Raw genomic sequence first — 24,524 nt, forward strand, 5'->3', positions numbered from 1 at the left:
CTCATGACACACTTGCTCACTGCGAGTTGCTCTAAATAGCAAGTGCCCTAACTCTCATTAGCCTGATCCTAGAGCATTACCTAGGCCTCAGACCAACTGACCCAAATGAACTGTATAGCCCTACTAGCACACTAACTCAAACCCTAAAACTCCCACCTGGTCCCTAACCCTAACCAAAGCACTCCCCTCCTGCTCTCTAATCCTTTAGTCCCCAATGACTCTCTAAGCCAAAAGCTTCACTGCCCTCTCCCTAAAATCTCCAATTGCTACCTAACCCTAAAACTCCACTCCTGTTTCCTAACCCTAAACTCCCCACCCTTTTCCTATACTTAAAGTCCCCACTTGATCCTTAACCCTAAACTCCTCACTTGGTCCCTAATCTTAAAACTCCCCTATTTCAAAACTTAAACTCCCCTCCTGCTTTGCAAACCTAAAGTCTCTAATTGCACCCTAACCATAAAAAAATGCCCTTCTGCTTCCTCACCCTAAAACTCTCTCTGTGGCTAAATTCCAATTCAAATTCCTGTCTAAAACCCGAATCTATTCTCCCACCCCCTCCCATTCCCTTCCTGTTGCACTTACCTTGCTTGAACTTGGTCGCTGCGTTCAGATGAGCTGCGGCAGCTCTAGCCTCTGCAGATGACGGCTACACCTTGCCTAAACATGTACTTGTGTTTGTGACAGCCCATGTAAGCTACAACATGCCCGAGTCCCTAGCCAGAATACAGTGGTCTTTGAGTGCCTGGGGCTTGTGAGCTTTTACTAGACTTGCATAGATTGCTAACAGTATCCTTTGTTGCACACTGCAACTGACAATGTCTCCATATGGTCAGAACTGTTTGGTAAAAATGAACTTTATATGTATATTTTATAAATAATGTCTATGGTGTTCTCCTTTAGCTTCATTATTTCAATGTATGTATACAACTAAATATATATATACATACTGTATATTGGCTAAGTGCTCATGTTTTCTCGCAAATTCAACTTGCATTTTCATTGGTTCATAGCTGAGTACTAAGCTAACTGCCCTGAATGGCCATTTTAAGCCTAACCAATAACCCAGAGTATGAATCAAACCTTGTACTTTGCATTTAAAAGTTGATGACCTTAACCATTATGTCAAACCCACCCATGACTGTTTATGTTTTGTTGCAAATTCAACTTGCATTCTTTGTTATGATTGCTTTTGTTGTCTCTGCCTTCTTGACCCAGGTTATAGCTGAAAGTGTCAATGGACAAGTTCACTTTTAACTAATGATTCTGAATAATTCCAGATAAGTTGGTACAGACTGAAGGAAAAACAAACAAAAACATGTTTTTTCTTTTTTTTTAGGAAGAAAAACCACTGAAAATGCAGTGCTTGCTTTTTCTTCTGCCATTTTTCATTTGTTGTTCTTTATGCTTTATTATTGTTATAATGCTATTTCTTTTGAAATCTTTCTTATAAATTATATTCAGTTGTTTTTTCAATATTTCTGCAACTTTGAGTTTTTCAAAATTCACTTAATAAATGCTTAATTGTGATACGTTATTACATCTTTTGTGATTAGTTTTGTGAATTTTTTTCTTGCGAGTAAAAGGTTCAGAGATAGAATCAAAACTTCCACTCTGTGTGCTGAACTTGGGTAGAACAGTAGGCAAGTCATGCTCTTGAATGTTCATTAAATGCAGAACTTATTTATTTGTATAGCACTATATCCAAATACTTAAAACCATGCTGGTACTTGTATCACTTGCATAAACTGTAAAGTTGCAGGCTTCACCTGGTAGTGCAGTGCCTGTTATGGAGCCGTGGAATTGGAGGGAGAAATAATGCTAGTGATTAAGTGAACAAGCTTTAGCCATTCACTCACCATTGTATACATAAAGGGCTTATTACTGGATTTTGTTCTTCAGGCAGTTATACATATCCTTGTGAACTTGCTTGGCTAATAATTGTGTTTAATGGCATGATTCAGAGGTCCTGCTGAATGCATCAGAACCACTACAAAGACAGGTATGCCATGAGTTTTAATGTTTATGAAGTGTACAATTAGGTAACCACTTAGAATGTTGGGACTCAGATTCCAGAGTCCTGAAAAGTGGTAGCCCAATGACTGAAAATCCAGATTTACATGTACTTAAGTCCAAGACTGCCATACTGTAGAGAAAAGAGGAGGTTCTGAAAAATGGCTCTCTTGGAGTTAGACTATATACATGTCAGGCAAAGAAGCACACTTGCCACCTTCAAGGTAAACGTAACTAATTGGCTGGGGAACCTCAGATTCTTACCTGGTCTATCTTGCATTGCCCTCCTCAATGCTGGAAGGGACTTAAGGGTTATTGGCCAGGCTTGTAATGGTCTGCAGACAGATGTCCTAGTACTTAAATATGAACCTATAAGCTCTAATGTCTGCATTACCGACCGACTTAATTCCTCAGGGATTTACCATGAAGTAAAAAAAAAAATGATGAGGGGCATGGCAAATATATGAGACAACATCAGGGACATTCTACAAAATTAGGGACAGTTGAGAAGCGGGCCTATATCATATAGTCGAAAACACTATTAGTCAAATGCTTAGTTAGTCGAACACTAATAAGCGAAAAGTTTAAATGTCGAAAAAAAGTTTCAGCGAAATGTTTCACTGGGAAAACAACCAGTCTGCCGTCATTGGGGATTTGCACTTTTCTCCACTGTAGTGCAATCTCAGAGCTGGTATATTTAGTTGGGGGAGCATGGGGGCAGCACCCCACATTGAGGGGTGTGGGGACATAGCCCCCCAGTAGAACTGGTTTTATTTGGTGATGTTTTTGTGTAGTTCGCTGCGTTGGCCCAATGGCTTTTAACCCAAAGAAAGTTTTCTCTGAAATGTTTGTTCGACATTTAGGGTTTTTGCTTATTAGTGTTTGACTAATAGTGTTTTCGATTATATGATATAGACCCACTGAGAAGCATGTGAGGGATTATATACTAGTGAAGAACTCAGCTAAATGATATGTGTCCATCACATCACTAGTGAAGTCCAGGCTATGGGGGTAAGACTGTTTACTTAACAGTCTATTCCCTGTTGTATTTTGTTTTAAATGCCCATCATGTAGTATTATAGGTCTTATGTTTATGTACTTTAACACATACACTTTTAGTATTTTTTAAGGCCATTTCCTAAATGTTATACATCACTACCAACTCTAGATGCTGACAAGACACCAGAAACATTGCTTTGTAACATAATCTGTCTGTGATAAATGCCACTGTTCTCTTTAGATTACCATATCATCAAACCATTTCTCTTCATTCAGAATCACATGCCCCTCTGTCAGTCTTCACCAATTTATGAATAATTGTACTAGCATCTCCCAGTTGTATACGTGTTTTGTGACACTATAAACCTTAGGATAGCCATATAAATAATTATCTTTTAACCTTTACACCCCACCTCTTAACTAAAATATTAACATTTTCTGCTCTACCTAGTTCCTTCCCTGTCCTACATTATTTGAATTTCTAAGCACTAATCACTTGATCTATTACTTATCTGAAAACCCCACTAATACACCTCTTCAAATGTTCAATGTTTCAACATTTGCTAATGCACAAGTATCTTTTATACTGTAATAGTTGCCTCTTCATATGACTAATCAAATTAGCAAATGTACGTGCAATTATTAATGTATATTATATAATGTCTGTTCATCTGCATTAGTGAATGTCTGTTCAGAAATGTTTGTATTATGTTGGAGCTTTCCTCCCCAGACTGTGGATGAAAAGGGGTTTGACTGTAGCCAGTCGGACAATCCCAGTAAACAAAATCAAAATAAAATAAATTGTGCAATAAATACATTAGTAAATGCCCACATTATATTAGCAGTATCTTCTGCTATTCATTCAGTTTGGCCCTGTTGATTGATATAAATGTACAGCAAGATCATGAAAGGACACTTATGCACAAGCAAAGCATGTACTCCATGAAATGTTCAGTCATAATCATGTCTAGGACCCTTTCCCCTTCCCAACAAAACTTAATGAAAACTTACATTGTATACAGTTACCCCCTCATAGCACCAGGCCTTTAGAATAAAATAATTATTGCTTATTGTCCAGAGTAACATTGTCCTATCCCTTAAAAGAACATTTACTTCATCATTACCTGGGAACCACTTCTCCCATCCATCAGAACACACGTTACACTGCTCATTGTCCAGGTTCGCCTACTCAACCTCACTTCTTATTGTCATGTGCTGACTATTTTGTACTCTGCCATTGTACAGGGTATCACCTGTCTTACCTTTCATTAGTGTTCTATACTGCAATACTTAAGTGCTATGGTGTGTTATCTTTCTCTTTACCTTAACTGTTAAACTATTTCTCTCGTGAAGAATTGTTGTTAGTGTGACTGCCATACAGAACTGTACAGGTAACTAACTTTTGTGAATTATCAGAATTATCAGCATAGTTCATGCACCTTCAGTGTTAACTCTGTCATTTATGTTACAGATGTAATTCCTAAATAGGAACCATCTGCATAAGCCAATAAGTAGTACTAGTACCTTTCCATCAAAACTGGTTTTCCCATATACATTACATGCACGGTACCTTATGTGTTTTTGGCCACATAGGTGATGTCCTTCCTTGTTGGTACATAGGAACATGCACTTGCACAAGAAAAGGCGTAGTGGCTGCCACACTAATTCATGACACACATATCCCATGCAAGCAAATGGTGAGGTTCTATAAAAATACATTGTCATTATCAGGATGTCAGTGAGAGTACGCAGAACACCCATGACTGGATGATGGGACCTCTGCATGGGTTTTGCTTCTGTGCACGGAATATATATCAGATCTATGTCATATCATCAAAGGCTCCCTTCTGCGAACTGGTATTCATTGAGACCACAGCACTGAACAGTCCATTCAGCAAACGTTTGCATTCACAAATGTTAGCTCATGGAATTACATTAGTTGGCCAGCTGCTAAGAGAGTTATACATTTTCTTTTGTTTACTTTGCTTATTCACTATGTTAATATACCATCTGCAATGTTGGCCAACTAATGTAATTTGATATGGTAACTTTCATCAATGTAAACATTCACTGAATGGACTGTTTTATGCTGTCATCTCAATGAATAGCAGTTTGCTGAAGGAACGCATCATCACAGACCTAATAAACAAGGATATAGGGAATCTCCAAACTCTGGATCCCACACAGTTTGGTTTTGTGAAGGGTAGATCATGCCTGCTCAACTTGGTTGACTTCTTTGTGTCAGTCACCAGAGCTGTGGATGAAGGTAGGTGGTTCATACAGCCTACCTTGATCTGACCAAGGCCTTTGATACATTCCCCACTTAGAAATCATAGAAAAACTCACTAAGCTAGGCATCAATCCCTGTATCACTAGGTGGATTGCAAACTGGCTCACAGATAGAACCCACAGTGTGAAAGTAGCTGACTCCAAGTCAGACTGCTGACAAGTCACGAGTGGAGTCTCACAGGGATCGGTCCTGGGTACTCTTCTGTTTGGTATTTACTTAAGTCCAGGCCAACACGAAAGGACTCTGGGTAACAAAGTTCGCAGACGATTGCAAGTTGGGAGCTATTATTAACTCCCCAAGTGATGCTGACATCCTACAGAAAGGCCTCACTGAGACCAACAACAGGTGTCAGAACCATTGTCTTAAGCTCAATGCCAAAAAATGCATCGCCATCCCCTCTGGGAAAAACACACTTCCCATGAATTACTACATCGACAGTAGTTCACTGAACACAGAAGGTGTTATAAGAGATCTGGGAACACAAGTTGACAGCAACCTCTCTTTTGACAGCCACTGTGGTCAGAAAGCCCTTCTATGTGGCACATCTCATTACTAAGGGTTTTGCATCCAGGAAGAAAGAGGTCATTGTCTCCCTCTACTCTTCCCTCATTAGGCCAGTCATCAAGTACAATGCCCCATTTGGCATGTACCTCACTAGACACCTGCAACAACTGTAGAGGCCGCAAAATTACCTCACAAAGAGGATCCTAGGCCTTAAACACTTGTCCTATATGGACAGACAAAAAACTCCAACTATTCTCTGTCTCATATCGCCTACGTAGAGGCGATCTTTTCTTGGCTTACAAAGCCATGTCTGACCCTGCTCTGTTAGAAATGCTACATCTAAAGAAATCCCAATCCCTTTGCACCACACGCTCCAGAGACCTCAGCCTCATTACCACAATCAACAGAATGTGCTGGAGGGACAGGTTCATAACCCAGAGACTACCCATGCTACGGAATAGACTTCCCATACATGTCAAACAGAGCACCTCACTGGCCCTCTTTAAGATAAATCTTGATGAGTGGATGGGAAATAGAAAATTCACCCCAGGGATCACTCCAGTGGCTCTACTCGACAGAACTCTTCTCTAGTTCTTCATTTATAGCTGTATTTAGTTACCCTCCGGTTACATCTTTGACTGACATTGGTCTCACCCTGTTATGTTAGAATGTGAAGTCCAATAGTTTTGCAAACTGTTCTTGTCCTCTAAGTAATATTTTTACAGTATAAGTAAATCATCTTTCACTGTTGTGAATGTATCATCCCGTTATATATTTCCACATCTTTAATGAATCTTTATCTTAGCATGTGTCAGTAATCTGGAAAATACAGGCCTCTGACTTTACTACAAAACCGTTATTATGTACTATATACACATTTACATCTTTATTCAGCTTTTGAACTGCTGCTGTGTTTCTGACTTCTTTTAAAAGTGACAGGCATGTGGTTAGCTGAAATAAGATTTCTGGAATATCACAATGAATGTCTCATATGAAGGCTGGTTCTGTTCGACTTTTTAATCAGCATAGCTGGACACCACAGCATTAGGTTGCTGTGTTAGTCTAATGGATTCATAAAAACTCCACTGTTTGTGTCAGGGCCTGTGGTAAAAGGCTCTGTGCCAGCAATGCAGAGATGTCTGATTATTTTATTATCGGCTAATCTGCATGTCTCTGAATCAATACTGACTACTGCAAGTGCAGATCAGTTCGCACTTCATATCCTTCAGATAATCCATGATAGCGCAAACACTGTTAGAGTAGTAACTTTCTAAGGTTTTAGGAGGCAGATATGACATATGTCATTGATTTTGTCCTGTCTTGCACTACAAGGTTGAGAGGTATGCCTGCTACTTATCTGCCCCCCATACATCACAAACAGCTGCAGGCATGGAATAATGGCCAAGATCCTCAATATATATTAAAGAAACTTACTGATCTAGCTTTTCAGTTACCCGCGGGTGTAATTCCCTTTTAGTGCCTTTGAGGCAGGCTATGTAATAGTATTGCTGATGTCTAGTGGATCCTCAGCACAGTTTTTTTAACTAACTTCCTTTTAGGCATGCTATAAATAATATCCTAGTGTCTAGTTTTCCCCATCCCCATTATGTGTAAGTGGCACTATGGCACGAGAGGTTATCCCTGGTATCTAGTGTCCCCTAATGCAGGAAATTAATGCATTCCCTGGTGCCCATTGTTCCCCCCAAAAGACATCCCTGGTGGCTAGTGTTCCTCCTGACCCAATGTTGCTGCCTTTGCTCATTAGTCTACAGGTGTCTGGAGGTATGACAGCCACCCATCCAAAAACACATAGACACACAAGCACACACAGCCCCCTTCCCTCCGAATCGCACTCCCAGACACACACACCTCATCCATACACATACCTAACCTACTCCTCCCTAATGCCCCTGCTGACACTTCCTAGGCAGACACACACTCAAACATGCAGCCCCATACATACACACACTCACACATGCAGCCCCCCCCCCAAAACCCCAACAGTACCTGTCCACTTAACTCTCCAGCTCTTACCTCTACTGCAGTGGATGAACGTGGCCTTTTGTCTGTGTTTATTAGCACAGGTGTCCAGGAGCAGCCTTGCTTATTTATACAGCCAAATGATTCCCTGAATCACTCAGCTGCATAAATACCTTACTGCAGACAGTTGCAAGGATAGACTACATGGCTAATTAGCATATGCCTCTCCCCTGGTCTGCCACATTAGCATATAGCACTGCTGCATATCTTCGTCTTGCAGCACTGTGGCAGGACTATCTCTAAATCAAAACTGGTTACTGTGAGGTGCATATCTTGTGTACAGCTTGGGATAGTCTTTCTGTATTTGGTATACTGTTTTTTCGACAGTTACTGTGCACTACTTACTGTACCATATTCTTTATTATGGTATTATGCATTCCAAGTCTTTTGCAATGGGGAAGTTGCCCATTACCACTAAATACAGAGTTCTCAGAATTAATTCTGTCAGTTAAGAGGATGTGGGGGTGGGCACACCATGGAATTACTTCCCAATTTCTCTGTGGATATATTAAAATGTTATTTATTTTCCAGTACCTCTGTGTTTTGGTTTTATAGACATGAACTTATTGCAACACATGTAATTAAATTATGTGGCTATATTCACAGCATCAATTACTACTTAATTTGTTCATTATGTTGCAGCTGTCGTAACATTAGTTATTAAAAACAGTGAGGGAGATAAGCTTTGACTGTAATAAATGCAGGGTTGTTTTCTATGTGGAAGTACTGTGCTAATGCCTGCTACTTTAAATGTCATTTTTTATGTTTGACAGTTAGACACAATGGATTAAGCCTACAGGCTTCATCTTGTAGACCTTGATTTGAGTCAATCAATATTTATTTGCATTATGTGTTCTCTTAAGTCAATTAAACGGAAATTGTTTTAAAAGATCAAAATCTTTGTTAATCTGATAACTACCCTAGTGAATTGGCCAGTCACACAGAAAGAGGTTTTCAAGTTGGATTTGCGTTGCCCTCTGTGTGGCGTCTGCATGCCCTTGTTGAATTTATGTGGATTTTGTAAAGGTACCCTGCTTCCTCCCACCTTTCAAAGATATGGTGTAGGCTGATTTTCAACTCTAAATTCTCCGTAAACATGCAAGTGCTGTATGTATCATATGATGAAAGACCTGGCAATCTATTTCCTTTCTTGCCTAATAAACGTTGTGGATGCAATAGCTGTTCATGGGATTGCTATACGAGTCGATTTTGAGTTTGACTTGTGTGTGGATAGATGAATAGGCTAGTCTCAGTAGCAACTCTGATATTTTTCAGAGAATTGCAGCAGAACAGTCAGCGTGTTACATTTGGATTGAAAATCATACTGAAGGCAAGCAGTGGGATTGTCAATGATTAGATAATGTCTGATGGGCTTAGCAAGTTTTCTGAAAGCTGATACAAGCTGATGGGAAACTGGTATGGGGTAATAAATTGCCAGCTCTTTAAAATCTTCACTTTTGTAGCCAGAATGGATCAATGTTTTTTTTTTTTTTTTTTGTAATCAGAATACAAGTTTTGAGAACTATGATGTTAGATTTATACATAAATTGCTGAGTAAATAAAGCTTTAATAAGCCATGATAAATAGAATTCAAGGGTAAATGTTCAAGAAGTGGCTGGTGAAGGAAACTGACAGTAGAAGAAAAGAGATGTAGATGCAGCCTCTTAGAAAGCTAGTGGAGGATATTCATGAAGACATGTCGTGAGAATGGCAATGAGACAGACATGGAGACCCGGGCCAGTAGAACAGAAATCCAAAAAAAACTATGCAATCTCAATAAACAGAATACCTAGTTTGCTAGCAGAAAAGGACTCCTTGCTGAATCCAGTGTACCCAATCAAAATAACATGAAAAATATGACATGCCTTGACACCAACCAGTTCTTGCTATTTTTTGTTTTGAAGGAGACAAGTGCTCTATTCATTGCTGTTTTTAATCAGACAAAAAAATAAAATTAAATGATAGCTTAGCATGCATCTCAAAGCAAAATACTTTATTGATTGATTGATTGCATTTGTTTACCAGTCCAATGGGCTTAGGTGAGCCCAGTTTTAGTGGAGGCCCGGGGAGAAAAGCTCCACATACATAACAGTACATACAAGAAATGACACACAATACAGAGTAGATACAGTTGCAGTGCATGGAAGTAGTAAGAGCTTAGCAGTACAAATTATTTACATACATATACTCATCTACATTGTGTAAAATTATTAACATTGATGATGGAGTTAGTCAGACAGAGTAGCAGCTTTGATCGTTAATTGTTGGAGATTTGTAGGCATGAGCAGCTAAAAGTTAACAAGACAGAGGGAGAACTCATGCAGTTAGTTATGGTACACAAGAGAATGTAAAAGTTAAACAAATAATGAGATGGAATACTGTGAGTGTTATAGTGGGAGGAGTCAGGTTTTAGGAGAGTTTATTTTGAGAATGTGGCATCTTGTAACATGACATTCTAAGTATACAGATAAGTGTTTCTTTTTCTACATTGCGTATGTGGCAAAGTCTGGGCAAGTGAAGTCACAGTGCTGACTTCCCACTCAAGAAAATACATTTGAAAGCACTTCCACATTGTTTTATTTGTCAACAGCAATGATCAACCAACCATTTCATAATGTACACGAATACGGCCTAGAATACCAACAATGTTGTGCATAAAAATATTTTATTCTTCCTGCACAAGGAATGGTTGCCATATTTGTGAATAATAAGTCATCCATCAACCCAAGAGAAACAACTGTACAGTGACATATGCTATTTTGAATGGTCTTTAGTTTTTGCTCTCTGGATAGGTTTGCTGGTCTGAGGACCCTTTCCCGCCATGGCTTTAACCATAAAACAGGCAATTAGCTATATTATATGAGCACAGATGCAGAGACACTGCATATTGTACAGGACAACAATGAGTGCAATAAACACATTCTAAAGCAGCACCTACATATTCCTGAGTAATTTACAAAGCATATTATAGTTATTCAAAGTTATTTACAAGGCATAATACCTTGATTCAGTCAGAACTACATTAAATACTCTGCATATATTTCAATGTACAACAGCGAGATAAACAGAGGCAATATGACTAGCTACTTAACTAACATTGTCACTGTAACTGGTAGGAAAAGTGCTGCGGTGGGAGTGTTCAGTAAATTCTTAATGGTATGCCCCAGAGACGAACAGCAGCATGAGACAATAAAACAATTGGTAAATATGTTATATTACTGCTTTTAAGATGACAATGATAAGCGTGTACAACTGACAGCAGAGTAGGAACCACAGCTTCCTCTCTATCAGAATTACTGGCTACATTTGCAGGACTGAACATTATCTTGAATTTAAATGATACAGAATGATGCAAAAGTGCATAGTTATGTATTAAAATATTTTACTTTGGCTGCTGCATGATGTACATACTGATAAGTGTTATATTCTCTTGATAATGTATGCACATACATAGTATATTTACTCTGAGCAGTGATCCACTGCCATTCTTTGCTGCTGCACAGAATATTTTTTTTAGATGCTATCGCTTTGTTGTTAAGTGTACCTCTTTTGTCATTACAGCTCTGGGACTTTTATTGCTTCTAAGAAACAGTGTGAAGTTCACAGCCAAACCAGCTAGAAGACCAAATGACACCTTGTACGCCAAGTGAAGCTGTGCAACTTTAACCACCAGACTTCCCTCTTTCAAGTTTTCTTTAAAATGCATTATTTCCTCTCATAAAAAAATCTGTATTAAATGCAAATAAAACAGATTTTCAAGCATTACTGACATGTTGTGCATTTATATTCTTCTTGTATACATTTTCTTGCAAAGAAAGTGCCTAGATGAGTGAGGGTGGAGAGGATCTGGGGTTGGGAGTAGGTTGGATAAGTTGTAGGCTATGTATGCAGAGCTAGATTAGTGGTGACACAAGTCTACAGTAAAAAACAGAACTGAGTTCTGAAGAAGTTCTGTTATCATTAAAATAACAATAGTTCTTAACTTTTTAACACTTGGTGGTCCTTTCAGTGTTTTTTCTTTTTAGCTGATAATTGTTTTTAATACGATCTTATGCTGTTTTACCAATCTGTTAATTACTACAGTATCTGCGGCCCTGTGACTGTCAGTCAGCCAGTCTACCTGGAACTAAAGCCATCACTGGAGAATTATAAGTTTTGAACAAGGATCTGTATAGCCTTGTGAGTGGTACTTATGCATAAAAGTGCCACCTTCTGTTCAGTTACCTTGCAGCAAAAAAGTATGTCACTTGTACATGCATGAAGTAAAAAAAAAATGTCAGTCCTGATGTGATGATACCAAAGGTATCACATGGTTACTGAATGAAACAGGCAGCAAGAGAGAAAGAGACCTATAGAATCAACAAACATTCTAAGACCCGCATTAGAATATTTCCAATGACTGATTCAAATACAAGTATTCTAGCTATATAAGCTCAACAACACTAAGTGCACCTAGAGGCTGAAGCAAAAGAGAAGAGAAAATAAACAGAACAGCTTGGTTTATTTACTTCATAATGGTTTTGATTTCTGGTAAGGTATGTATCCCATATTAGTTTTGATAAAAATGCAGGCTAGGGATGTCAGTGTAACTCATGACAACAATGCCAACAGTGATGTAACCATTTACATTTTGTATTCACACATAATTCTGCTACCCCCACTACCCACCTATCTTAAAAAAAAAAAAAAAAAAGTACTCAACTGTTAAAATGTTGCCCCTAATCAGTTTGTAAAGGGGCACTCTTCTTTCAACTTTTGCCACTTTTAACTATATATAGAAAGACAATTTTAAAGAACATATTCCTAGTATGTTACCATGTTTTGTACACCTCTAACCAGTTGACTGTAAGTGTAATCAGTTCTATACATTCTGCTCTCCTTGAAACATAACATTTTGTTAGAAATGCTCAGTAAAATAGGTACTTATTTGAGTACAGGGTATGCCTAGCAACACCCTTGAGTGCCAAAGAACATTACTTGTTAAATATAAACAGAAGTAGATAAGTTTAAGAGAACACAAATAATTTCATTCAAAATATTTGTTTGTCTTTCAGCTTTTAGGGATCAGGGGTCGCCACAGCAGAACTCCAGTCCGCTAATGATTGGCAGTAGATTTTCACAAACACCGAGGTGCCAGCTCGACGTCCAACCTCCAACGAAGGCACGCCCATTTACACATGTCTTTCGAAAGCCCACCCAACCGCAGGGAGGACATGCAGACTCCACACAGAAGGCACTCCAAATAAAAATTTCAAAAATGAAATAATTTCAGTGAGACCACAACAAATCTTCAGTGGCCCTTTTCAGTGCAAGATACAACTGTACAAAGCAAAGCACACAATTAATCAGTATCACAATGTTGCTTGAATTGAATCTGGTTTAATAAAACATTGTCCAAAGCTTAAAATATTGTGCTCTTATGACTATATCTTATGAGCTAAAGTAATAGAATGTATATATTTTGGGGGACTATTTTATAACTGATGCACAGAATAAACATCTTTTCTTTTTGATGTTTCTCTCATACATCACTAAAATCCCACATGCCCAGTTATGCGATTCAGGTATTAGTCAGTAAGTATCCTGGACCACTGAGCTAATTCCATCTACGTCCTCCATTCTTAGCCCATATGCTGCTCTATATTGTGTTAGAAATCATGGTTAACAAACTAAAGGAAGTACCATCACCAGTAGGTATTCATTAATTGTACCTTTACTAAGGAATACAGATACCAATGTACGCTTACACCTGTCCTTAGCACCTCAGGGAATTAGAAGGTGAAGTGAGCGCTATATCTTCAGTAGCTCTGCAGAACCTTAACAAGAAATCTCTCACTAATGTCATTCCCATGACATTGCTGTCCCTAAGGTGAGAAGTATATACCAATGAGGAGGAGGTGAAAGACTGAGCCTTGAGGGACTCTGATTATGACCTTTTTCTGACTTAAGGAAGTACTCCCAGCCCTAAGCATGTGGGCTCTATTAATAAGTCAGTTTGCTTGACAACAGACTACATAAGTATTAACGTTCAGCTGGGTGAGTTTACTTGTAATATCTGCATGGGGGAATCAGTCAGGTCTACGTAAATAATGTGAATAAACTGACAAAGGATTTAGTGACTTATTCAAAGTAATTAACTAGGGTGAGCAAACAGGTCCTGACAGTTACAAAACCAGATTGGGTTAGGGTCAAGGTAACAAATATCATTGATTTTGGTAATATGTTCATTAACCTCACAGAGTGTAATAGAGAGGCCAAAAGAGCTATAACTTTCATGGTAAGTTGTGTTAGTTATTTGTTTAGTCACACCACAGTGGCCATTCTCGACAAATCTGGGATCATAGATTGTAGAGAAACAGACATAACTAGGCTTTAGAGGGACACAGTAATTGGCTGTTAGCACTTCTCAACTGATAGCCAGACATATTATTATCACCCATGCAGCTAGTGATCTTGGTTTTGGAAGTGCAGATAGTACATTATCCAAGCTGATTTTGAGAGGGTGTCATTTTGGGGAGAATGGCAGGAGCAGTGGAAGGATAGGCAGAGTGAAATTAGAACATTTCTCAGCTTTGGTAATGGTAATGTCTTTGGAGCTAGAGTGTGAGGAACCATTAGTTCTAAGTTCTGTACAGCATTGTGAACTGTTTCTGAGTTTCCTAATAGAAGTAAAGAAGGCCTTATGATCAGGGCTATAGCAAGGGTATGATTAAAGGGATGGTTGCTATGGTTTCAAGTAGTTAGAGGGCACAATCAGCACTATCAAGGAGGTTCCAATTGGTCCTGCAAGCGCTATATGTAATCATGTAAGCAAGTGCAATTGTTGTTGTGGCTGCTTAAATGACAGTCAGTGTTTAGCTTGCTGCAAGGAGTCATAGTCGGTAGTTAGTAACAGCTGCCAATCAGTCCTTGACTTACAAGTTTACAAGCACCATTGGAAATCAAATGTTTCCAATACTGCTTGCACATTGCAAGTCAAGGATCGAATGACAAGTGCTATACAGTGCCAGTGTCATCCTTGTCAGTGTGTGTATTGTGAAATGCAGCAAAGTGCTTTTATGTAGATACATAACAACATTTTCTTCCATGCAAAGCAGAATTTTCTTTTCGGTCCTCAGATGTGGAGGACATTTTTTGGAAGGGGACACCAACTGACCTAGCTATAGTTCTGCTTGTGATTGTCTTTGGCAATCTTTAGCTCATATAGCAAGTTTGGTACTTGTAAGTGCTACATTTAAGAATTTCACTAAACATGTTTAATCCTTTTTATGCTTGGAGAATTGGTACTTTTTAAATGGTGTTTTTGTTTTATTCTAGTTTGTTGACATGGGATTCTGACCATTTGGATTTTTTATTTATATATTTATTTGACATTTTTTTTTTACCGGGAAAGATTGACTGGGACAGAAAGTGCCCATTTTCAGTAGAGGCTTGGGATTTACTTTTAAACTTTCCTCTGTGCTTATAATGCATGGCAACAGATGCTTCAGTTTAGTTCTCTAGGAGGGAGGGAGTATAGTTCAGAAGAGGAAGCCATGGGCTTCAGTTTTGCGCTATTGTAGAATTTTGCTATTTGAAATTATCAATAAGGTCAGTAAATTTATTTATTTATCCTTAGTTGACCAGGTTAGTCCCACTCGGCTAGTAGCCTATTTTCAGGGGAGACCCAAGATATTTATACTACTAAAGGAAATTTGGCTAGGATATTGGGGAACTTCTCCCACTCTTTGATAAGTGTCATGAAATCTTTGACATTCACTAGAGCTACACCAACCATACCTCTCAACCTCTTAGATCAAGAAATCTGGACAAAGCCATCAATAATGGGGGACAAAACCCCCAAAATAGGTTCTCTTTTTAAATATTGCTCTTACAAATGTAGGAAATTGATAGAATGGCAGATTTTGCATTCACATTAATTTTCTGAAAGGTAAGAGGTCTGAAACTCAAATGTCTGTCATTTTCTGACTTCAATCCTCAATAAGTTGCCAATGATTTGTCAGAAAAAAGAAGTTATGTCTTACCATAATGTTCCATCTGTGTTGTAGATCTTTGTTCATTTATTACCATTGGGACCTCGGTTCCATCCTCGGAACCGATACAGCCGTTTCCAAGCTCGCGCCAGCCAAAAACTCTCAGCTAAGACCTACCCATAATGCCCCTCTCCTAGTTACTTCAGATCGCGTTTGCTTGCCCTTAGATAATAGATGTAGTAATAGAAAAAAAATAGTAGGAGGCTCTGTTTGAGCAAATACCCTAACCAGGAGTTCAAGTCCACCAGGAGTCCAGGCAGGGGGAAGGAGGGCGGGAAGTAATGAATGAACAAAGATCTACAACACAGCTGGAATGTTATGGTAAGACATAACTTCTTTATCTGATGTTGTAAATCTTTGTTTATTCGTTACCATTAGGACAGAGTCCCCAGCTACTTGAGTCTTGGGTGACCCCAAGGAAGGATATTCCTGAGCACCATAGAACCAAAAGATGCCCGTCCTCTGGAGGTGAAATCCAATTTGTAATGAGATATAAAGGTATGAGGTCTTGTCCAAGTGGCTGCTGTGCAGATATCATCCATAGAGGCTCTGGAATGAAATGCTATAGAAGTAGCCATAGATCTGGTAGAATGAGCCTTTATTCTGGAAGGTAAGGATAGCTTATTCTGTTGGTAGATAAAGGTAATGAGATTTCTAAGCCAGGAGGATAAAGTCACTTTGGAAACAGGTTTACCCAATCTGGGTCCTGCAAAGGCCACAAACAATTTATCTGTTTTCCTGAAAGATTTAATCCTGTCCAAATAACAACGAAGCTACCGATGTACATCAAGGGTGTGCAAAAGGTACTCCCATCTGTTAGAATGCTGAGGGAAGAAAAATGGCAGGTCAATAGATTGATTAATGGAAAAGCCAGAAATGACATTGGGCAAGAAAGAAGGGTCAGTATGAAGGGACACCCTATCAATGTGGAAGATCAAGTAAGGACTCCTGACACTCAATGCCTGCAGCTCAGATACTCTTCTTGCTGAGGTAAGTGCTACTAGAAGTAAGGTTTCCCATGAAAAAAATTGCAAATCACATGAATCAAAAGGCTCGAAAGGAGAACCTGTGGGAGACTGAAGTACCAAAGTCAATTCCCAGGGTTCTAAGGGAGGCTTGATTGGAGGTTTAACATGTAATACTCCTTTCAAAAAGTTCTTGCATAGGTGGTGTGACATAATTTAAGAATTATCACGATCAGTATGAAACTTGGCGATAGCTGCTAAATGTACAGTGATCGTTGAAGCTGAGGCTCCTGCATGCAAAAGGTATTGCAGAATCTTTTGAATAGGAATAGAGAAAGGGTCTAAGTTCTGATCTTTGGCCCAAATAGAACCTAGTCCATTTACTAGAATAAACTTTCCTAGTGGAAGGTTTCTGTGAAGCCAGAAGAATTTCACGAACAGGAGATGGGATGTCAGGCGGCCTGGCAATCACTGGAAGTGAAGGAACCAAACTGTGAGCTTGAGACTGTGCAGGTTCGGATGAATCAGTCCCAGAGGATGAGATAACAGGTCTTGGGAATGATCCAGGCTCCACGGACTGTGACTCGGATGAAGCCATAGAGAAGACCTGGTGGCCAATCTTGCATTACAGCGTCCCTCGGTGGTTATCCCTGAGGGGGGATCAGGGCAAAGTAGCTTCTGCATTTGTAGTTTAGGGGGGGAAGCAAACAGGTTGCAGCAAGGCTTGCACCAGCATTGGAAGATCCAATCCACTGTTACAGGGTTGAGGGACCACTCATGAGGCATCAGGATGTTCCTGCTCAGATTGTCCGAAATAAGGTTGGAACTCCAGGGAATGTGTATTGCTATAAGGAAGCAGTTGGAAGCTATCGCCCAGTGCCATATCCTCATGACTTCCCGACACAGAGGGGTAAGACCTGGTTCCACCTTGCTTGTTGGTATACCAGATGACTGACATGTTGTCGAACTGAACTGCAATGGTCCCAGAGGGTAGGGACGCATGGAATGCTTGCAGTTCCAGGACATTTATGTGCAAATTGGCCTTCATGGGGGACCAGGTGCCTTGGACCATCTTTCCCTGGAAATGCCCCCCCACACTAACAGGGAAGTGTCTGTGGTCACCGTGGCCATGGGTTGGGGAAGACAGGACAATCAACACCAAAGATTAGTTTGTGGGTTCAACCACCATAACATTTCTTCCTTGCAATGGTTTGAAAGACATATGTGGTCGAGTGGGTAAATTAGCAATGACCATTGTGCAGAAAGGAGCCACTGAAGGATTCTCATGTGCAGTCTCGCCAGTGGTACCAACGTAATGGCAGCAGCTATGAAGCCTAAGAGTTGCAGTGCAAGACATGCTGGTACATAGGTCTGAGGAAGAAGGTCTTGGATTTGGTGTGTTATGTTCGAAAACCTGTGAGGGGGGAGAGAAACTTGACAAGATGTTGTGTCAAAGACTGCTCCAATGAATTCCAGTATCTTCATTGGAGACAATGAGATTTGCCCTTGTTGATTGTAATCCCCAAGCAGAGAGCGAGACCTTGAGTGTAAGAAGATTCCTGGTCAGACCAGTAAGGAGCCAATCATCTAGATTGGGAAACACCTGAAATCCTTGTAGTCTAAGATGAGCTACCACAACCACCATACATTTGGAGAACACTCAAGGGGCTGTCGAGAGACCGAATGGCAGTGCCCTGAACGGGTAGTGATTGGCTCCCAGCCGGTAGCAGAGAAACCTCCGGGAGCGGTGATCCATCTTTATGTGGTAGTACGCATCCTGGAGGTCTATAGAGCACATCCCTCCCTAGGAAGGGAAGAATGAACTGTATCATGACCATCTGGAAATTTTGAAGTTTGATAAATCTTTTCAATAGGCTGAGATCCAGGATTGGTCTCCAGTCCCGTCTTTTGTGGCACTAAAAGGAACCTCGAGTAAAACCTGGATCCTGTCTGGTCTGGTGGTACTGGTTGGATGACTCTTTTCCTTAGCAGCTTTTCTATTTCTATGACTGCTAATTCCCTCTGATTGGGTGGTACATCGGGGGTGGGAGTTAAATCAAATGGTATTTGGTAGCCTCTGGATATTATTCTCTGCATCCAAACATTGGTAGCAATAATATGTCAGGCTGATAGATGCAGAGAAAAATGACCCTCGACTGCTTCCAGAGGAAAGCAATCGGGCCGCTGCTCAGGAGCACTGGTAGGGTCTGCTGGAAAAAGAATTTCTAGTGCCCTGGTTACGCAGACCCCCTCTACCCTGAAAGGGATGTCTTCCATATGAGTTGCCCCCTCTGCCCCAGGGGGATTTGTTCACCACGAGTATCACGTAAAGGTCCTTGGGATTTCTTGAACCACATATTTCCTACCTTCTGGTTCCTGGAGTACGATCTCTGGGGGTTGGAAAGGCGTATGCCTACAGCAGACAAGGTCTTTCCATCCTTCTCTCTACGTGTAAGTGTGTCTCGTACTTTGGGTCCAAAAAGTGCAGATTTGCCGACAGGTGCATTGATGAAGGAAGATTGAAAGGGGTCTGCGAAGTCACACAACCGCATCCAAGCATTATGTCTCATGAGAACACCCCCTCGGTGGAATGAGATATCAAACACATCAAGGAGTTTGAGATGGATTCAAGGGTAGCTAGCTGCAAGGCGACCGTATCATGCACCTCATCAGGCAGTACCCCACCAAAGAAGGAGACATTTCATAATTTAGGTCTCTTTGGAGGCAATTAGGCACAGCAACCGAATGGCAAATGTCACTGAAGCATAGGTCCGTTTCCCTAGTCTGTCCATGGTCCAGGACTCTCTGTTTGGAGGATGGACAGAGAAACTATCTTCTGCCAGTTACCTCTTGGTGGCCACCAGCACGACCATAGAATCAACTGTTAACTGCTAGAACCAGTGGGGCTGGTCTTCAGGTGTAGATATAATTTTTTGTATGGCCTCTGAGGGACAGGTTCTACATTGACCGGGGCCTTCTAGGCATGCTGCACAATGATTTTAACAAGGTCATCTCCTGGTGGAGTCACTCAGAAAGTAGATGGCCGGGCACAGAAGGCCTGCAGGAACACAGACTCCTCAGAAGAAGGGTTATAGGACTTCCAGTCTCCCCGCTGCTTGATGATTTTGAGAATGTCTCCGAATGAGATGTCATCTGGGGAAGACTGTGGGGACCCTGGAGACCCTTCCCCCTCATCATAATCAGTGTCTTTGGTGATAGATTCCTCTGGTGAATCAAGGTGCTTCCTCTTCCACCATTTCTTCTGGGGTGGCTCCTCAGTGGGATCTTCTGAGAAGGACTCCGGCGAAGGGGTTCCCTTCAAAGAGGGTTCTTTTGACTCCTGTGCCTGGGGTCCCAAAATAGAGGGTTGGGAGAGGTGCATGCTAGGGGAGTTCTCTGATACTGATGTCATTGGTGTTGACTGCGAGTCCACTACCTGTACAGCAGGCCCATCTGAGGAGGGATGGGAGTCTGGAACCAGGAGGGACAACCTCGAAACCGGGGTCACACCTTGCCATGAGGAGCCCACCTCCAGATGAGGAGCTTTGAGAGAACTGGAAGCCGTCGGAGCCATGGACAGACTGCACCAGCAAGAAAATAGGAGCCGGGCTAGGTACCAAGGTACAGCTGGTCCAAGCACTGCTTTGGGAGAGCATCGGTTCCACCAGAGCCAATGCAGCAAGGATGGATGGTGCCGACAGGGAAAACTCTGCTGTCAGAACCGAGACAGTATGCACTGGAGTGGAAGTATCTTGTCCTTGGCAGGTATTCAAGTTTTGGAGATGAAGAAACTGTCGGCGCCGTGGCTGGGGATGGAGCCGAAGCAGGTAAAATCATCTGAGCCGATGTCAGATCCAAGGATGGCACCGAAGTCAGTGGTGCTGAGGTCGGAACCGAAATAAGGGTGAACATCATGGACGGCACCAAGAGAGAAGACACAGAGCCTGGTGCCGAAGAGGTCTGTGCTGAGGGCCCCGTCAAAGCACAGAGCCGACTTGGTTCCATAACTGACAGAGATGCAGGAACAGAGTGACTCCGTTTGTCCTTTTGTTTTTTTTTTTGGAGGGGGTGAAACCTCCGACCCAGATAGAGCCTCCAAAAAAGGTGTCTTGAGTAATCCGTTTTTCCTTATGTTTTTTGGTCTTTGGAGGGGGTGAGACCTCTGACCCAGATAGAGCCTCTGAAAAAGGTGTCTTGAGTAATCTTTTTAAGATAAGTTTATTTTTACGTTCTGATAGTGTAAAACTACTAAAACTAGAATAGATGTCACAGTCAGCATTAATATGATCCATGCCCAAACAGTAGACACAACAAATGTTTATCTGAGTTAGGCATCTTACATCCACACTTGTCACTTTTAAATCTCAATTTAGCTTTGTCTGACATAGTAAGGCAACAAGGCTATCCTACAGAAAAATTAAGGGAGTAAATACCAATAATGTTATTTTAAAAAATACCACTAGTAAAAAGGAAAGGCCTGTCAAAGACAGGAGAGAGGAAAAGTACCGGTAAAGGTAAAAATTAAATTACTAAGGAAAATGGTAGGAAATAGGCCTAGGTTATAGGCGACAGTGAGAAAGGGCTAACTTGACTAAAATTAAATAATTTTGAAGAGAAACAGTCTTAAAATTAGCAATTTTCTACTTAGCTTTGAGAGAGATGGCTAGCACGTCTGACTAGGAACATGGCTAACGAGATCTAGGGTAACTAGGAGAGGGGCATTATGGGTAGGTCTTAGCTGAGTGTTTTTGCTTGGTGCGAGCTTGGAAATGGCCATATCAGTTCCAACGTCGAGACCGAGGTCCCAATGGTAATGAATAAAAGATTTAAAAAATCAGATACCACAATTTTATGAGAAACAGACCAAAAATATGAGGCAAAAATCTGGAGATTCTGTACAGTTGAGAGATATGACACAAACTCAGTAGATGGGACTTTGATTTAACATCTCATCTGAAAGACAACACACTGAGGATTGCAGCACCACTTAATGCTGAATTACAGTGTCATTTATCCAATCATCTGTACAGTAACAAAAGACATGTATTACTCTGGCTATTATTGTCTGACAACCACCCAAGGCACATTTAATCTACCACTAGGCATCCCTGTGTGTATGGAGTCCATAACAATGATTTTTGACCCACCCCCCCAGGAGCAAGTATGAAATCCCTTCAGGCAGGTTAAAGCAAGCGACTCAACTCATGCATCTACAAGAAAGTGTAGTCCCAGATGATATAAGGCTTGGTAGATGGCCAAAATCACGTCAGTCATTCTGTTATTTGTCTTGCTAAAATAAAAGAAACCCCATGCTGACCAATAGTCCAAATTTAAAATACAAGGCATAATTGATGAAACAGGAACAAGCCAATAAACTTGAAGACTTTAGCAAAATCTATCCCTCTTATTCTAATGTCCAGAATGATGATTCTTGACTCTTCTCTCACAAAAAACAAGTAAAGAATCCCTCCAGGCAGGTCAAAGCAAGTAATGTAATACATGAATCCCACAAGGTAGTGTAGTAACAAATGGTGTACTGCTTGGTAGATCTTCCACACTACCTAAAATGGCCTACAGCTTGGTCAGAAAGTGTCAAGCTGTGCAACAGTCCAGATTTCAAAACAATTCAGTACCTTGCAAGCTAGGAGCTACACAATCTGTGGAAGATTGTGGCAGAATCTATTCCTCTCAATCTGCCATGGGAGCAATGATTCTTGACCCCTCTCTCACATGGAGTAGGCATGTAATTCTGCCTGGCAGGTCAGGGCAGGTAACTCAGCATATGAATCTCACAAGAAAGTGCGGTCATACATGGTATAGGGCTTGGTAAATCAGATACACTCCTCTTCCCTTCTCTTCATCTCATATTGTTAAGTAATGTGGTCCACAGCTCAACCAAGAAGCTGCCACTGAACATAATGAAACAATATGGCAAAGAATGTTATGTTACTACTACAAATGAAAAAGAAAATGCAGCTAGATAACAATGTCTATATCATTTTTACAATTTTATCTTGTATTTACTGTTATAAATAATGTATACAGTGTTGATGTTACAATGTCTTATTTTGAATGCCTTTCACCATAGGCCACATCAGGAAAGGGTCTGGAGACCAGTGCATTAGTGTGGTTAACAATGGTAAATTAAATACATAAAATATACTTCACTCTGACATAATCAACAAACTGGTCAAATTCGGTATAAATCCCTATGCAACTTGCTATGTTACTAGCTGAGATGCTGATAAAATACCACTCTGGTGTACCTTAAGGCTCTGTTTTGGGACTGCTTTTATTTGACATCTACTTTTCTGAGGTTAGATCTGACAAGTTTGTGGATGACTGCAAATTCAGAGGTATAATCAACTCCCATGAATATACTAGGATCCTCCAAGAGGCATAAATCAAAGTCATGCTTTCAAGATTATTGTTGAAAGATGAAAGCTAAAAAATGTAGTATTACTTGTTCTGACTTCTGCAAGGGAACTATCTGGGTTACAAGCTCTTCTGATGATTCAAACCCATCTCATCTTTCACAAAGGCAGACTAACTTTAAGAACAAATCCTTCATTTATGCCTAAAATGGTTTCAGTGTTTACTTTGAGTCAGGCTATTCCGCTCTCTATTTTCTATCTGTAATCAAACAGTAGTGGAGACTGAAATCTACATACTCTGGATGTCAACATGCAACTCAGACACTACATTCACAAGACAAAAACCTCCATTAATTCTACTGAACTATTTCCTATTAAGGTAAGCAAAAGGAGCAATCACTGTTAAAACACACAGTTGCTAAATTGCTTTCTCATGCTATTGTTTTTTGTTATTCCCACCATAACAAAACACTCCCAAGCAAGGTCAGGGCCTACTATACCAGGCCTTTGGCTACTAATGTGGCTTTTTGGAAAGGGGTGGACTCTAGAAATATATTTGAAGCAGTAACTTGTCATCTGTGTACATTTTATTTTTTTATTCATCTTATTCCCATTTGTTCACCGGTAAAGTCTGACTAGGCCATTAATGACCTTTTTTTAGTGGAGATCCAAGGAGAAAATCTCCAAAAATTTATAGATTAGTACTAAGCTAACCACTCTTGTGAGCCATTTTAAGCCTTGCCAATTATCCCTTGTGAGACTCAAACCCTGCACCTTGTGTTTGTAAGGCAAACACCTTAACATTATGCCACACTCCCAATCTTACAAACTTTAATTAACATCAAGTAATTAAAAATACTGTTATGTCATGATTACCATCTAACAAAAGAGTTAAGTAAAGAGACAATAGAACATCAGTTATGAAAAATACACAGCTATAGGTATTCAGTAAGTTGGATAGGAATTAAATACTTGTAGCATTTTTACAAGCATTACAAACTAGGTTCTTTGTCTAGGTCCAGGGCAGGCTTTTCTAGGACTATTCCCCAGGGGCTCCTGGACTCAGATTCTTCTCTTTCCTCCCTTTCATTCTAAGTTCTGGTATTTGTCCCATATAGGTTAGGATACTGCTAAAGTGATCTATATACAGCTTAGCAAGCTCCTGCCTGGTGCCCTGCAGAGTTCTACGGCAGCAGAGAGACAAGAGAGACTTTGGAGTGATTATAATTTTTCTGCATTTTCTTGATGCCTGTAGCTAATTCTGCCTAAAACGCTGAGTTTTTAGAGTTTCTGTGATTTAAAAAGCTTG

General features: G+C 40.3%; 1 protein-coding gene across 1 annotated transcript in view; it reads left to right on the forward strand.

The window, feature by feature from the left end:
- The window catches only part of MIA (MIA SH3 domain containing), a 464,578-nt gene extending 452,970 nt beyond the window's left edge, over positions 1 to 11,608 (forward strand). Inside the window, exon 4 of the mRNA XM_044067227.1 lies at positions 11,405 to 11,608. Coding sequence (XP_043923162.1) covers positions 11,405 to 11,428 — 24 coding nt within the window. The 3' untranslated portion in view covers positions 11,429 to 11,608. The remainder of the gene's footprint in view (positions 1 to 11,404) is intronic.
- Positions 11,609 to 24,524: the final 12,916 nt, after the last annotated feature.

This window comes from Protopterus annectens, chromosome 1.part0 (assembly GCF_019279795.1).
Source record: "Protopterus annectens isolate FY-2018-M chromosome 1.part0, PAN1.0, whole genome shotgun sequence".
NCBI classification, from domain to species: domain Eukaryota; kingdom Metazoa; phylum Chordata; order Ceratodontiformes; family Protopteridae; genus Protopterus; species Protopterus annectens.